The sequence below is a fragment of the Phodopus roborovskii genome, unplaced genomic scaffold, assembly GCF_943737965.1.
Source record: "Phodopus roborovskii unplaced genomic scaffold, PHOROB, whole genome shotgun sequence".
Taxonomy (NCBI): Eukaryota; Metazoa; Chordata; class Mammalia; order Rodentia; family Cricetidae; genus Phodopus; species Phodopus roborovskii.
The window spans coordinates 38,725,392-38,742,904 of NW_026126480.1; the positions used below are offsets into that span (position 1 = coordinate 38,725,392).

Below are 17,513 nucleotides of genomic sequence, written 5' to 3' on the forward strand. Positions count from 1 at the left end.
TACTAATGACACACTGTAACACTGGCAACTTTAATATCAGACAGAGTTCTGGTTTGTGGGGAAGACATACTTCCTGGTGCTAGAACATTTTCTTCTTCACCTCTGACCCCACCTAAATCTCCCAGCATGAGCTAACATCTTGAATGGGTCTAAGTCAATGGTTTGCAAACTTCCTAATTCTGCTACCCTTTAATATGGTTTTTCATGTTGTGGTGACTGACCCTCGACCATAAAATTATTTCATTGCTACTTCATAACTGTAATTTTGCTACTGTTATGAATCATAATGTAAATAGCTGACATACAATCTCTGTAGGGGTCTCAGCCCACAGGCTGAGAACCACTGGTCTAAGCACACCATCTCAGTGTTAGAATTTCTCCAAGACAAAAATAGCAATGTGAGGAAATTACTTATATTCACTTCTTTACTTTCCTGCTCAAAATACTTACTGGAGACACTTAGCACACCTTGCTCCAGGAGCAAACTCCAAAAGGACAAGTCCCAATTAAGGGGCTAGATCATAGTGTATTTTGAAATCTTTATATTAACCACAAGATTCTCATAAACACAATTCCACAAAATATTTTTTAAAAGCTCTAAGAATGTACTTAATGCGTGGCTGCAGGAGCCAATACGGCAGGACTGTAACAGGAGAGCCCAGGCTGGTGCTGGGCTGTGGTGCAGGTCTTCAGTTTTTGAACAGCAGCATCCTCTCGGAGCACTTCTGTCCCACAAGGTTTGCATACTCCAGCACAGCGACCTCCTCCCTTGGGTCTTCTTGGTGGTTCTTCTTATAAACACCATAAGGCAGGGCAGATCGCCTGTAAAGTATCCGTACTCGGTCAGGGTCCTTACTACGCCCTTCATCCACTGCAAAGAAACAAATACGGATCAAAGACATGCACAACCAAAGTGTGTAATCTGAAACATGATGGCCTAGCAGGTCCTCTTTGTGCTGTAAACAGGAAGTTCCTTGGTGGAAGGCAGTAAACCACTGGCCACACTATACCTTTCTGATTTTTTAAAAGTGCAATGGCATCTACAATGTTCCAGAATCTTTTTAGAGTATGTATTAAATCTCTCCAGCTAACATGCTGCTTGAGGCTTTGGCTCTGCATGGAAACCTATGGCCAACAGAACAGCATAAGGAGGCCTGGCTTTGCACACTCCTGTTCTTAATGGGGTCAGAGAGGCAGGTTCTCACAGTTTCCATAGAAGATACAGCACAGGGTGCTGTGGCTACTGCTTTTGGGCTTTGTTGGCTTCCATATACAAGAGCTCATGGCTTGTGTCAAGGCATGTGATCACCCAGAAGAACATGTGTGTCCCTGCCTTCCCTGAAGCTGGGTGTGGCCTCATGACTCAGTTCTGGTTAACACAAGTAGTGCTTCATGGGACTGCAAGGGCTTTTTAGAGAGAACACATTCATCTATACCTTTCTTCAGGCTATATATATCCTGTGCATGGACCAACATGAGGGCAAGAGTCTAACTTCTGCCTTGGAGCTTTCCTTTGGTTTAGTGAAAACAAAAGATTTGAGGTAGACAGCCTCGGATTCCATGCAACAAACTGCCATGCTAGTCCTGGGCTATCTATGTCTAGATATTTACAAAAAATAATGTTTGGAGATGTGGGGCATTGGTGGTGCATGCTTTTAATCCCAGTATCAGGAGGCAGAGGCAGGTGGATCTCTGCAAGTTCAAGGCCAGCCTAGTCTACAGTGCGAGTCCCAGGATAGATTCCAAAATAAAACTGAGAAACTCTGTCTTGACCCCCCCCCCAATTAAAAAAAAAAAAAGTTTGAACTGATATTACTCTAGATCCTATTACTGGAACCACTGCTAGTTGTAATCTAGAAAGGAGTGTTACTCTATACCCAGTAACATGTACATACATTTAAACCACTGAACCATGCTTCACCCTGGAATCACCAGAGGAGACTTTTAGAAGTCCTCAAACATCCTGGAACCCTTTTGCTGAAATCCCAAGTGAAAACTCATCTGGAATGAACCTTGAGCACCAGGATTTTAATTTTTAAGCATTTAAGCCATAAGAGCAACAACCACAGAGATGTGTTTATGCATGCATGCTCATAGCAGTGTCTGGACATAACACACCCCAACTGTCTGCCCGTGAGGAACTTGTCAAAGACACAATGCTGCAGCAGGCATGGCGGAGGAAGGAGGCAAAGAGTCAGCTGAGAGCCACTGACTCAAAACACTTGGCACCAGCTGATTGTGGTGGGTATACCTCTGATCCTGGTGCTTGGGAGTTAGAGGCAGGAAGAGCATAAGCTCAAGGCCACCCTGGCTACATAAGAGTTCTAAAAAAAAAAAAACAACCCAGCCAAAGAAAACTTACACAAGGGCTTCAGAAAATAAATTCTGGAATATCTGCATACTTGTAAAGAGACCTGAGAAAAGAACCCAAGCCAAAGCATGAAACTCCCTATGCTTTCTAGGAACCAAAAACAGACCCAGAGCATCTTAGACAATGTACACATGACAGTAATCTACCACATAAGGCCAGGGATGGATTCCGTAACTAAGAAACAAACATCTAAAGTTTCTTCTTTCTCAGAAGTTGTTGATCTTAAAGCAGCATCAAACTCAGGAGAATTCACTGTAGATCAATTTCAGGAGAGAAAAGAACAGTATTCCTCGGATGCCAGAAACAGAGAGAGCGCCAATGTATTATGGTATCCAATTTATCCTCCCAAATGCACATGGAAGAGAGGGAGCCCATCCAATCTCAGCCTCCAGGCCTGCCTATTAAGTCTAGAGTACAGCATTCATTCTGTCTCTTGAGCTGCATGGTCTGTGGTTTATGGTCATCCTCAATGAATGCAGAAATACTATTTTTTTTTTTTTTTTTACAACAGATTTATATATGTTTTGCCTGAATGTATGTATGTGTACCACCTGCGTGCCTGGTGCCTGCAGAAGCCAGAAGAGGGTGTCAAATCCCCAGGACCTGGAGTTATGGATGGCTGTGAGTCATCATATGAGTGCTGAGAATCAAACTGGAGACCTCTGCAAGAGCAACAAGTACTTTTAACCGCTGACTCATCTCCCCAGACTTATTCTTAGTACAGCCTATATAGTTAACACTAAAACCTATTTAAATCTAAACAACAATAACAAAGTCCTATTTAAGATACTACAAACACTAAACATAACTTATTTAACAAAAGGAGAATGCATTTTAAATTCTTTAAAAAACAAAACAAAAACAAAAAACCCAAAAAACAAAAACAAACAACCTTTTATAATTACCATGCATAAAGGCCTTTCCAAAATGCATCCTAAGGAACCAAGGAACAAGCCATTTAATATGAAAAGATGGTTGCCACTGCATCTAAGGAAAGCTGTCAGATGTCACAGACATATGTCCCAGCAAGAACTTCATGGCCAGGTACTACTTGCAAAGAGGAATTCTGCCCTGTCACAGAAGACCTTATTCTTCTGATTAGAAACAGCTTGGAAGAGTCATTTATCACAAGAGCAGGTATTAATAGATTTTGGCAGTTCACCAGATCAGGCTGAGGCATAATACGAATATTTATCAATATATTAATTTACTTAAAGAAAAATTAGTTTCTTAATAGTTCCACAATACGCTCTGACTATTAAAAAAGGCACTGTAACAAGTGGTGCCCATGCCCACATCTATCGGAAGTCTGCCTACTTCTCTTCACACCTTTTGACTTCACTAGGTTACTGCTCACCATACCTAAGACACTGGCTTCTCACGCTTCTCCCAACCCGTAAGTCCCAGCTAAGATAACACAATTCAGCAGTTACATCAATTTAAACTTAACTGGTCATTCTCTTGGAAGTAATTTTATTTACTTAACCAAGAAGGCATATTATTAAGCTACTAACAACTAAACCAATGAAAGTTTTGGCTTCCTATTTTTAAAGTACCCTATCTTTTCCTTTAAAAATCTTAAATTGGGCTCAGCTGTTAAAAGTACTTGCTGCTCTTGCAGAAGGCCAGGGCTTGGTCCCCAGAACCTGCACAGGAGTTCAAACCATCTGCAGGACCAGTTCTCTTCACAAGCATCTACACACAGTGTGCATGCATACACATACACATACACATAAACAAATCATTTAAAATCTTAATTACAATTCACACTTAGAATATAAACAGGATTCTGCCCAACCAAAGAAGCTAAGGATAATATAAAACCCCCAGCACTTAAAAAAGATGAACAGAGATCAATTAAGATACATAATAAGAGACACAAAGAAAAGATGGAACTATACATTCATTTTAAAAACTCATTATTTAAAAACCAGAATTTATCAAGATAGTTAGCAATTCGTTTTGATAAATTAATGAATACCCATGTTTGTCACACTGTTTTTAAAGCAGCAAAAGTAATCTCTGTTGTAAAACTCAGATAGAAATAAATGGAAATACCAGTCCACATATATAATCCTTGTGCCTATATTTTCTCCCTTTCCTTCTCAAACTCCAATACCAGTTTCCAGTGTCTGATTCAGCAAGTGCACTTACAAAGTCAAAGATGGAGCTTTGGATCATATTCCTATAGTGCTTTAAGGCAGAAAATGCAATCAAATCACCCCAGAAGTGAGCATAGTGCATGGACATGAAAAGCCTGTCCATCATGGCAGATGCAGACACAATGGACTGCATGTCCTATGGCTTACGATCATCTAGTCATATCCTCAAGCAAGGGACATTTACTCTTAGCACATCCCACACAGTTTAGATAAAAATAATTTAAACATAAACAAAAATTCCTATAAGATACTTAAAACATAAAAATTATGATTTAGTTAGCAGGGAGGAAAATGTAGCTCAAATTCTTAGAAAACCCCTTTATAATCATCTTATAAATATAAACATGACATCAGTGCTCACAGACAAATCTAGAATGCTAAACCAACAGGCAGTCTTTCCTTGAAAAGACCCAGGAACAAGCATTTTGAGGTGAAGATGGTTGTCATGGCAGCGAAGGAAAGCTGCCAGCTACTAAGATAACAAGTACTTCTACTTCTCCTTTCCCAAAGCTGTATCACAGCTTAATTTCATAAAATAAAAGCACAAAGAGTCTTGCAAGTCCTTGGAGATGAGCATCTGATCACAAATGACTCAAATGTGCTGCTAGTTCCATGATATTTTAATCAAGGAAAACTCTGCAGGGGGTTGCCTGCTCAATGACTCCCCACAACTGTTCACTCACAGGAGCTGAACTAACAGGTGTTTTCAAAGCAAGAGAAGCTAGAGATCAAAGCTGTACTTCTCAGGGAGTTTTAACTTATTTGTTGTTCTTAGAAACTTAAGAATTTTCTAGGCAGGGTTTCTCTGTGTAGCCCTGGCTGTCCTGGAATTCTCTCTGTAGACTAGACTGGCCTTGAACTCACAGAGATCCACCTGCCTCTGCCTCCTGAGAGTTGGGATTAAAGGCGTGTAATGTCACTAACACCTGGCTTGCTTTCTTTTCCTTCCTTCCTTCCTTCCTTCCTTCCTTCCTTCCTTCCTTCCTTCTCCTAGGCTTTTCTAAAAATGATTCAAGAGTCTATTTGCATATATTTGTAATTTACTGTTACAGCAATATTACATAAAAATGAAAACCTAACCTACGATCCAGAACCAGAGAAACTAGAAACAGATGGAAGCAGATGCAGAAATCCACAACTAACCAATGGGCCAAGCTCCTGGGGTACAATCAAAGTGAGGGAGGAGTGATAATATGAACAAAGGAGTCAAGACCATGAAAGGGAAACCCACAGAATCAGCTGACCCAAACTATTGAGGTATCACTGATGCTGGTCCAACAACTGCGTAAGACTGAACTAGACACCCTGAAAACAGGTAACAATGGTGTAACGGGGACAATATACGAGGCCACTGGCAGTGGGTCCAAGATCTAACTCTAATGCACAAACTGACTTAGTGGAGCCCATTCTATATGGAGAGATATCTTGCTCTGCCTAGACATAAGGGGGTGGGGGTGAAGTGCTTTGGTGCTTTGCCCTGCCTGATGAGACAGACTTAGTAGACTTTCTAGGGGAGACCTTACCCTCTCCTAGGAGCTGATGGGAGGTGGGGGAAGCAGGAGGAGAGGAGGGAGAACTGTGATTGGAATGTAAAAAATAAATTAACAAAAAATGTAAAAAAAAAAAAAAAGGAAAACAGATACTTCATAATTTTTTTTTAAAAGAATACAGGTGTATATACAGCAAATAAATTGATAAGAGAACTGAAATGTTGAGCAAATGTGCAATAGGGGATGTGATATTAGTGTTCATGGTCACCCTGACCAAATCTAGAACCAACTGGGAGAAGGGTATCTGGGTATACCTCTGGGGGATTATCTTGATGTTATTAATTGAGGCGAGTGGTACCATTCCTTGGCTGAGATCCTCAACTGTGTACATGAAGAACGGGAGCTGAGCCACACGCAGGATTCAGTCATCATGCTCTCAAGTTTCTACTCTGTATTCTGAGCCAAAGCATTCTAGCAAAGGGTGTAAAAACTAGTAGATTTAAGTTTGATTGGCAGGATATTCCTATCTTCTGCAGATATCTTTTTACAGAATATTTATTAATCATTTGACCTATACAAAACACTAACTTTGACTATACTACAGATTTGTGACACATACCACTTTATCAGATCACCAGCTGTCAGATGAGTGACAATATATACCTCCTGATATGAATTCACCATTTTTAATATACCAAACTATGTAACTTGACTAATTACAGAGAAACATATGATAAACACAAAGTAAGGAATAATAATGTCAAGGCCATCTTTATTGGCAATACAACCACCCTCATCACAGCTTAGGGACACTGTGGTAGAGGGGCAGAGGATGGGATATAGTGCTGTGAAGTACTCTCTTCTGTACACAGAATGGCTACTGCACTGATGGATTCAAGCAGCTACAGCTGCCCACACAAGATCTGCACACGATCACACCAGACAAAAGGACATGAGGTAAGATACCCCACGCCAGCTGGCTCTTTCCTCTTTCTCTGCCACATCTTCCTTCTCCAGGCAGGTGCTGACACTGACAGCTTGCTGCCTTCCATTGTTCTTTTCAATGCTAATAAAATTATCCTTGAGCTTCCCTTTGAGTCTGTTCTTAAATTATTTTACTAACAAAACTAAAAATCCATGAGAGGAACTTGATTTCCCCAGTAATATGAGGTAACTGTGGGAATTCTCCAGGATTTCTGGTTATCACTTCATACTCAATGCACATAACTAAGTGTCATGATTCTGTTGTTTGGAGAGTAGACTGGGACTCATAATCTGCCTCAACAAAGCAACTTCTATTCACAAAAGAGATAAACAAAGCTCTCTGCAGAGAATAAAGTTTGCTATGTTACTGGTGAAATACCTTCCTGCTCAGAGAAGAAATACTGTCTCAAAAACTTCTCTAGCTGTGCAGGTCTGACATTTGGCCTCTAATGTTTATAATGCCCTTCCACTCTCTTGTGAGTGGCAGTCCAAGGGTGTGGTCTGTGCACTTCAGAGATATATGTGCTTTCAGCAATTACTTTTGTTTATGCTGAAATGCACTTGCCATCTTCCGACTGGCATCTCCCCAAACGACCCGGTACTCTTGGCTTTCATTTTTTACTTTAAATTTTTCAGTACCAGCTTTGAAGCAAAAGTTTTCACAATGAGAAGGTACAACAGGCCATGTCGGTCGGGGTGAACAATATAGTGGTGAAAGCAGCTGTGTCCCCACAAAGCTCCACTTCTACACAAGTCCTCCAGAGTCAAGACTTCCACGTTCCCGTTTCTCATGGTTTACTCTTTCAGAGCTTGTCCCTTATCAAAGCCTTGCAAGTCCTGACAGCAACAGGAGTCTACAGAGCAGAGGGCCCTCCCTTCCAGACAGCAGGCTGCTCACCTTCACACAGATGCTTCTGTTAAACTCTTGGGAACAGAAAAGCAGTTTTCTTTAGTGGATTTGGAAAGCAAAAGGAAGCAGTGTGAGTAACAGTGAAACAGCAAAGCTACAAAGCAATGGCTTTCTCCTGTGTGCCCCTTCCTCCTTGAAAAACATTTTTCCAAAAGCACTATTTGTTTTCAGACGTACTTGAAAGTGTGGTTATATAAAAGAAATGTCTGTAGTTTGCAGTTTAAAGCCAGAACTATGTCCAAAATAAAACTCTAGTACCACTGGCACATCCAAAAAGTACAAATGAACTAAAGGGTACCTTCTTTTGCTTGCCTTCCTGAGTGCAGCTGGAATGCTTTAAGAAAACATGCTTGAAACCCCTAATTTAAAAAATGAAGTGTGCTGCCCAAGAACCTTTGTTTTTATCAAAGAATTCACAACAATGGGTTTAACAAAGCATTTCAAGAAGGAGATGGTAAAACTACAGTTCATAGTGAAACTTTTAAAACACACATTTTAAATGGCAAATGAACTTGTTCAAATAATTAACATGCCTATATTTAGTCCACCCATGATAGTTACTAATGTCTTTACCTTTCTAACATTCCCTAACTTCCAAGTTGCACAGGTCAAGGTCAAATAATTGAGCAGTCAGAAACCTGAAGGGGGGGGGGGAATGGTTTTACTCAGGTTTGGGGATTTAGATGGCATTAATTTAAAATGCAAACCAGAGCTCCCATGTATGAAACAATTTACTGTGCATTGTAAAGGCCGGTACATAACAGATGAGGAAAATGATGCTGAGGCATTGGGGAGCTGGCAGATGCATCAGTTCTCACAGCCAGAATACCACAACTTACACTTTGGAGGAAAAAGAATCTGCTTTCATCAATAAGAAAAAGAACTGGAACTGCAAATCCACAACTCAGGCGTTCTCCACACCAACGCTCAGACTACTGAATGAATGAAGTGAACCAAAAGAGAACAAATTTCCGCTTAAAATTTACTTAAAATTTTCCTAACATATTCAAATGATGTTCACTAGAGCATTTTTTTCTTGTATTGAATCATAAAATGGAACGGGTGGTAGTGGCGCACACCTTTAACCCCAGCACCCAGGAGGCAGAGACAGGTGGATCTCTGTGAGTTCAAGACCAGCTGGTCTACAAGAGCTAGTTCTAGGACAGTCTCCAAAGCCACAGAGAAACCCTGTCTCGAAAAAGCAAAAATAAATAAATTAAACAAACAAATAAATAAATCATAAAATGAATAAAAACAGACACTAACACATCAGAATAGGACAAAAAATAAATTGCAAATAAATAAATCATAAAATGAATAAAAACAGACACCAACACATCAGAATAGGACAAAACAAATAAATAAACCAGCCCAATAGAAGGCACAGGAAGGGGCTGGTGAGATGGCTCAGAAGAGCACTGGCTGCTCTTCCGGAGGTCCTGAGTTCAATTCCCAGCAACCACATGGTGGCTCATAACTATCTATAGTGGGATACGGTGTCCTCTTCTGGCATAAAGTTACACATGCAGATAGAGCACTCATATACATAATATAAATTTAAAAAACAAAGCACAAGACCCACTTGTTCACATACTCTCATAAAAACACTAAACTGGAAGCCATAATACATTGTGTTTTTTAAAATGCTATGCTGGGAGATAGTTCAATTGGTAAAATGCTTGCCAGGCAAATATCAGGACATGATTTCAGATCTTCAGTACTCACATAAAAGGCAAAGTGTAGTTAAGAGTGTCTGTCTGTAATCACAGTACTTGGGAAGCTGTGACAGGACAGCCCCTGTGGATGGTTTGCCAGCCCCAGACTAACTGAACTGGTGAACTCCAGGTTCAGAGAGCTCTTGTCTCAAAAACTAAAATGGACAATGACTGAGAAAAGCACTTGATGTCACCATTTGGTATACACATACACATAATATAAACAGATATGATATTTCAATCTAGGGTTTAACTTCAAGTTTATAAAGTCACACCCTTCTCAAAAGGTAGACATGGAGAATCCAGACACTTGGCGACAAAAATAAATACATTGAAAAAAAAAAAAAAAAACCAAAAAGCTGCTTGAAAACAGCTAAACAGTTAAGTAATATTGGGTGAATCCACAGAACAGCATTTAGTTTCAGACAGTTTTCTGTTAAATATTTAATTGAGAACATTACCTTTAAGCTTATTTAACCAATAAAACTACAAAATTAGACCATAGTGTGTGTGTGTGTGTGTGTGTGTGTATGTGTATATATATATATATATATATATATATATATACATACATATATATATATATAAAATATTAACACCTTTAACTAAGATTGACAGTAGACCCTTTAAAAACCACATCCTTAGCTGGTGAGACTCAAAAAGTAGATAAAAGCATTTGTCACCAAGCCCAACAAACCCATGTTCAAAACCCAGGAACAACACAATGGAAGAAGAGAACCGACTCTTATAAGTTGTCTTTGATTTACACACACACACACACACACACAGAGAGAGAGAGAGAGAGAGAGAGAGAGAGAGAGAGAGAGAGAGAATATATATAATAAAAATTTAAGACTAATTAAAATATAGAAAAACAGGCCTACTAATAATAAAAAAAATCTCAAAAAAGTATGATTTTACTATTAAATACAGAGAGACCTTTTAATCTGTCTTTTTTCTTGCCTATAGGCACAATCTGACTTTTGATGAATGGGCCCATTATTTCAAATACTTGAATTTTATCATATAAACTCCAATATCCAGTCTGAAGCTGTCCACAAAGCTGTCAATTAAATGGTCGCAGCACCTTCATCAGTCTTACAATCAACTTTCAGGTCCAAAACTAGTTATAAGTAAGCATAACACAGAAAGTATCCATCACTTGTCAAGGACTTTTTACTAACCAAAATTATGAGATGTCTAAGTTAGTAATTTATATAGGTTCTGGAAGTGACAGGAAATTTTTTAATATTTATACCGCACCAAAACCTGGTTCTGTTTCTGAACAGCTTTTTCCTTCTGAATATGGATTTAGAGGGAAAACCAATGGAGTCACTGTAAGGGATCAAATAAGGTAAGATATATACATATACGTATATACACACATATATATGTATATGTGTGTCCATGCTGTGGCAGTCTGAAAGAAAACCATTAGAAGGTGTGGCCTTGTTGGAGACAGTATAACTGTGGGGGCAGGCTTTGAGGTCTCTTGCTCAAGCTTCCCTCAGTGTGACAGTCAACTTCCTGTTGCCAGCCTAGCAAAATGTAGCAGTCTCAGCTCCAGCCCCTCATTTGCCTGCATGTCATCATGTTCCCTGCCATGATAATGGACTGAAACTCTGCAACTGTAAGTAAGCCCCCTCAATTGAATGTTTTCATTTATAAGAGTTGCCATGTTCATGGTGTCTCTTCATAGCAATAAAACCCTAAGATAGAAGCATTTAGTAAAATTTCTTGGACCAATAAACACTAATCAAACTAATCGCTATTTCTTATAGGTGCTCATGATCAAGTGTTTGGAAAGTACTCTCCAAACAGTCACAGCTTCACCTAAAACTGCAATTTCAATTTGCTCACAAGGAGGAAGAGAGATGGAGTTAAGGACTCAATGAACTGGAAAAAGTTACAATCAGGTCCATGTTCATTTGAGGTGATTTCAGAAACGCCCCATTTTGTGTTGGTTTAATATGTTCAAGTTTGAAAGTAGCTTGAGCCTCATCAAGTTCTTAACTATCCAGAGGTCACACAACCTTAACTTCATTCACATAATATGACTTTCTTATTTCACTGATAACCAAACAGTTTGAAAGCCAGTGACCTGTGGAAAGTCACAAATCTAGTGAAATCTAAAGAATCTGTCTGGGTTTCTACTGAAGCACTAAATTAACGTGACTCCATGAGTTAGTAGCTATTGCAGAGCAACAGTTAGGTATTAGGTATAGTCAATGTGAATGTGAATTGAATGAGTTTGGAAATTACTAACAGAAAATGCAATGAGAGGAACCTGAAATTCAAACCGAATTTGAATTATCACTAAAATTTGAGTAATTTTATGAGTATGGTACAGTGTAGGATTCTACCAAGTTCAATGTCCTTTAAAGTTAGGTAAGAATGAACATAATCTTAAGAGCTAAAGAAACATAAACACAGGTCAAGACATAACCTCATAGGTTTAACAGATGCAGGCTTCTCTGGGCTGACCAACTAATTAGAAAGGGAAGCACCTCCTTTGGGCTATGGAGACCACTGGAAAGTCACTGTAGATAGGGCTTTAACCTGGTAGAAGCATTATGGAAATGTTGATGAGAATAAACACATGATGGTGTCAATGAATGCAAGACTATTATTATACATTAATACTATTAGAACTGGATCATTAGAGCAACAATAAGTCCTACTCAAGACTCCATTTGTCATGTTAACAACACGAGTCTTCAAGATTCAGAATGTGATTTAGTTCTCTAAGCAGTACTTTGTAATTCTTGATGTAGTGGTCTTGAGTGTCTTTTGATACATGTTATTCTAAGAGGATTTTTTTTACAATTCATTTTTGTTTGCTGTTAATATGTAAAATACAATTGACTTCTGTATATTAATTTTATAAGCTACAATCTTGTTTAATTCATATTAGTTCCAGTTAGTTATACAGTAGACTCCTGAAGATGTTTTGTGTAAACACTGATTTATTACTTCAACAGGAAATGCTTAATTAACTAATTGATTTATACTGTGATTTCAAACTAAGTAAATATTTGGTTCATTGTGTCCACAAATCTAATTACATTTATAAGAATACTTTGTCATACAATTAAATTAAGTGGGAAATTGAATACATTTATAAAAATTTTAAATGTTAAAAATTGAATTAGTGTCTTGTAAATGCAATCAAATGTTATTCAAGTCCTTTTTATTTAAATAATAGCTAAAATGTAAAAGCCTTATATGAAAATAAGATTTATAATCTCCATTCAGATTTGACAAACAAGACAAATGTTTCTTTAATAGACTGTTACCTTAATGAACTGAATACTAATTTTTCAACTAGAAGAAATCTTTGAATCCATTTTCCTATAAATTAAAGTCATTCTTAAAAATGTGAATTAACACTTAATAATACCTGTACACACACCAACTTGAAAATGCAAGCTTAAACTTTAAAAGACTAAGGTCTTTTTATAGTTTGTGATTTTTAGTGTATTGTGAAATCAATTTAGTGGATCAACAGCAACAAAGAAAACAGTTCATTGTATCTAATGAGAATAAATCACTTCTTGAAACTTGTTTCAATTTTAAATCTTTTCACATACTTGCACAAATGTGTTGGGATAGGCAAGGAGTTGCAGAATTGGATAAGGAGGAAGATTTTCAAGGAGGCAGCTCAAAGTTCCAAATGCTTCTATTTCAGAAGAAATGAACAACTCAACTAAGGAATAAATACAAGATTTGCCTTCCTGACCCAAAGCTGATAAGCTAAAAGTTTGTGGTAAGCTATCTACTATGTCAAACTCTCATTCTGAGTCCTAGACTACACAGAATAGTCATTTACTTACCGACTACAGAGCTTAAGCAACAGTAATGGACCATTCAAGTTACTGCTTCCTTAGATGGGCTGAGGAAATTGAGTGCAGTTTCCAAACCAAGGCTCATGCCATCCTGGGCATCCACTCACAACCCTGCTTTACCTAAGAAAGTTCATACAGTCCCAGGTATATGGACATCTAAAATAGGTACATAAGCCAGACATTTTTAATGATAAATCATAAAGAAATTTATTTTATTTTTTAATAATTTATTTTTATTTTATTTGCATTAGTCGTTTTCTGAGCATGTATGTCTGCGTGAGGATGTCAGACTTGTAGTTATCTGCCATGTGGGTACTGGGAATTGAACCTGGGTCTTCTGGAAGAGCAGTCAGTGCTCTTAACCACTGAACCATCTCTCAAGCCCCAAGAAATTTATTTTAAAACAATTCTTTGTTAAACAAATAATTTTATCATTCATTAAAGGCAAAAGCAAATTTTTATACTAATCAGATGTGTTTGCTCATTTTCACATGTTGGCTAAATATGTGATGAAGCATCTTTAATGTTTTCCACAGCTGATGGATACTTTGATTTTATAATTATCAATGCTTAGCAAGCAGCTTCACAAAAATATACAGTACAAAATGCATAAGTATGTTTAGGGCCAGTTCCAAAAGTGTTGAAAATTGGGGGCAGGAGAGATGGCTCAGTGGTTAAGAACACTGCCTGCTTTCCCACAGGTCCTGAGTTCAATTCCCAGCAACCACAAGGTGGCTCACAACCATCTGTAATGAGATCTGGTGCCCTCTTCTGACATGCAGGTAGAACACTGTGTACATAATAAATAAACCTTAAAAAAAAAAAAGTGTTGAAAATTATGACTCAATTCCTAAACAAAAATTTACTTTGTAATGTAATGTAATGTAATGAGGAATGATAGGAAAATTTGAAGTTTTTATTTTCCTTAAAGAAATGAATTTTTATAAGAACATAAAACTTTGCATATAAAAGAACTGCAATTCATAACCTATAATAGTCTCAAATCAGAGCCCAGCAGACCATGTTCAGAGCTAAGGCTGTGATGAAATCATACAACATACATGGATGAGCAGTGACAAAACACCTCCACCTGTCTGATTTTGAATTAATTTTTTGACCTTGTATGTTAGGAAAAATTTCATTTTTACCAGTATTTTCATAACCTCCACATTCAGTTTTATGACTCCACATAGGGTTGGCACCCCAAAGTTTAAGGAGGACATCTAACCTCCTCAGGTTGAAGGCTCAACTTACTCACCAGTTCTCAGCAATACATGCACATGCCCAAGTATGTGGACAAGAGGGAGAGAGGGAGAGGGAGAGGGAGAGGGAGAGGGAGAGGGAGAGGGAGGGAGAGAGAGAGAGAGAGAGAGAGAGAGAGAGAGAGAGAGAGAGAGAGAGGGAGGGAGGGAGAGAGAGAGAGAGAGCTTTTAAAAACACCAAGATAGACACCCTGATGACCATCATCAATTCAAATTCTCTTTCTGAAAGCTTGCACTGGTGTTCTTCTATTAAAACGTTAGTTAAAAGGAGGCACTCTTTACTACATTCTCCTTCCCTGGGACTTGCAAGCATCATAGCTATTTGGTAAATGAAAGGAGCTTCATTTGGGTTTTTTACTACTCTTACAGGTTAATGGCACCCAGAATGAAAACCTCAGACATTCTACGCCTATATCAACATGACTATTTCAGAGCATTTCTAATCCCAACGCCAAATTTGTCACATGTCTGAATCAGAAAAGCAAGCATTTGTCTGAATACCATTTCCTGATTGCACAAGCAGCTTATTCAGTTAAGACATAGACCTAGTTCTCAAGAGGCCTCCAATTCTTCACCCTCTTTATTCCTCAGCATTTTGTTCTATACACCCCGTCTTCAGTTTCTTCCAAAATTGAACTCAGATACTATTTCTTCACTCCAACCCTCTCTATGAGTTCCTGCCTTTTCTCTGCAGCAGACAAATCTCTACCCCACAGTCACAAGTCACAGCAGACAGTTGTGAAAGAAGCACTGCACCTACAGAATCCCAAGAACACGGGCCTCAGCAAGACCTGGCAGTCAGCTCTGTCTCCCATGCTTTTCAGCAGCTACCTCAACATGCCTCCTCAAATCTCCTGTCCTGCTATCTCCTCCTCTTCCAACACCCACTGCGCTGGTAAGAGAAAGACATAGGGGAAGCAGTTCTAGGCCTCACAGCACTCTCCCTTCCTCTCATCTGAAAAAAGTAGCTTGTTCTTCTCTGAGGCCAATCTTCCCACCTGTCCTCCATATTTTTTTCATGTTTCATCACTTCTCAGACATCTTAATGTACTCTGATTCCATGAATGTAGGGAGCAGAGGACGCCCTGAGTAAAGTCTGAGTCATGCACACTTAATAAACCCTGCCACCTTGTTTATCTGTTCAGCTGTGTTAACTCCATCAGCCTTTCTGTTCAACTCTATATAACAAACATTCTGAGCTTCTGGAATGCTGTGCTTTCTCCAGCAGAAATCCTAGTCCATCTGACTCCAGCTTTTCTGTTGTTGTGTTCATTTACCTGTCTTTTCTTCCTTTCTCCCTGCCCCACTCAGGTCTGTCTGTCCCTAGAGCTGTGATGGATGCAGCACATGATTACAATAACCTTTACTCTCTTCACTTGTTTTCTTCAGCTTCTGGTCACATGGATTAAAAAAAAAAAAAAAAAAAAAAAAAAAATCACACAGTCCCCTTCTGACACCAAGAAACATGCTGAATTAGTTTGCATTTTTTTCTGTGTCAGACCCTCCTAGGCATTGTTGCTCATCTCCTTGGACTCACCTCTAACTCAAACCCAGATCATGGACTGCACATGCAAGCTTACTCACTGAAAATGAGTTCACAAACATTTATGCAATAATCTGCTTTAAAATTTTCTGGCTTCAAAACAATCTTCAAAAATTAGGTCACTGGCAAATGTCAAAGTTTACCTTAATACAAGCAGTACAATCTTACCTTTTGTCACATAATGCAAACATTATAAGAAGACCTTTGCTATTGTTTCTTGGAGTCCTCACTAATGGGTAAAGCAAACTAACCAAACTAGGGAGATTTGGTCTCTTAAGGTCTGGAGTCCCACTGACCATCCCTCAACACGTAGAACTTGGTTCCAAAGCAAATCCCACGAATTCCACACAAATCCTCAAACCCAGGGATGTTCACACCCTTATAAAATACAGTATGAAGCAGTGGCTCTGGAGACCATGCCTTGCCCTGACAGACTCCATTTTACAGCAGCTCCTTTCTAAGGGGCAGGACAGACAGATTAACAGCACTATTTGTCCATCACCCCCCATATGGAAGTCTAATGAATGACTTATTTCTGGGTATAGAATGAGTGCCACTCTATAAATTCATTTGGGGACAAACTGGGATTATGGGAGGTACAGAGCTATATTAAAATTATATCAAGAAAATCAGGTCCAAGAACCTGGCCAAGGAAAGCATGTTATAAATTCCTCACCTGGATTCCATAAAGAGGTGCATATATAACACTGTGATGGTGACAGCAACCACCAACCTGTCATTTCAACACTGGTGAGTTCATTAAAGATGGGACAGACAACTTCAGACTGTCCTAGAGGCTCAATTTACTTGAATTGCTATCTGTGTATCTTCCTTTTTTGCACACACACACACACACACACACACACACACACACACACACACACACACATATTTGTTTTCCTCATCTGCCCATTCATTTATCTGACCTGGTCGTATCCTTTGGCCTCTGCAGGTGTACTCAATGTTCTAGGTCAACTCCAGTCTTACCCTTGGACCCTCAACTACAGCCGCAGCTGCCTCTCCAAAGACCTTCTTTTGATTATTTTACTCCTTAGACTCAGCATCTCAGGACTTCTGAAATACCTTGAACTCTGTTGTAGTCTCTTAACATTTTTTAGGGAAGATGGATGGATGGATGATAAATGTACTGCATTGTGTGTAATATATGGGCAGAGTTAATATTAGTAATTAAGATTATACTAAAGACCCTGGTTTTCCTTGGCCATGGTCA

At 38.8% G+C, this 17,513-nt stretch overlaps 1 protein-coding gene across 6 annotated transcripts in view; it reads right to left on the bottom strand.

Annotated features, from left to right (window-relative positions):
- Positions 1–397: 397 nt before the first annotated feature.
- The window catches only part of Ate1 (arginyltransferase 1), a 109,342-nt gene continuing 92,226 nt past the window's right edge, over positions 398–17,513 (bottom strand). For all 6 annotated transcript variants that reach the window (XM_051193155.1, XM_051193154.1, XM_051193153.1 and 3 more), the window contains one exon: positions 398–871. In XM_051193155.1, the coding sequence (XP_051049112.1) occupies positions 690–871 (182 nt within the window). In that variant the 3' untranslated portion in view covers positions 398–689. The remainder of the gene's footprint in view (positions 872–17,513) is intronic.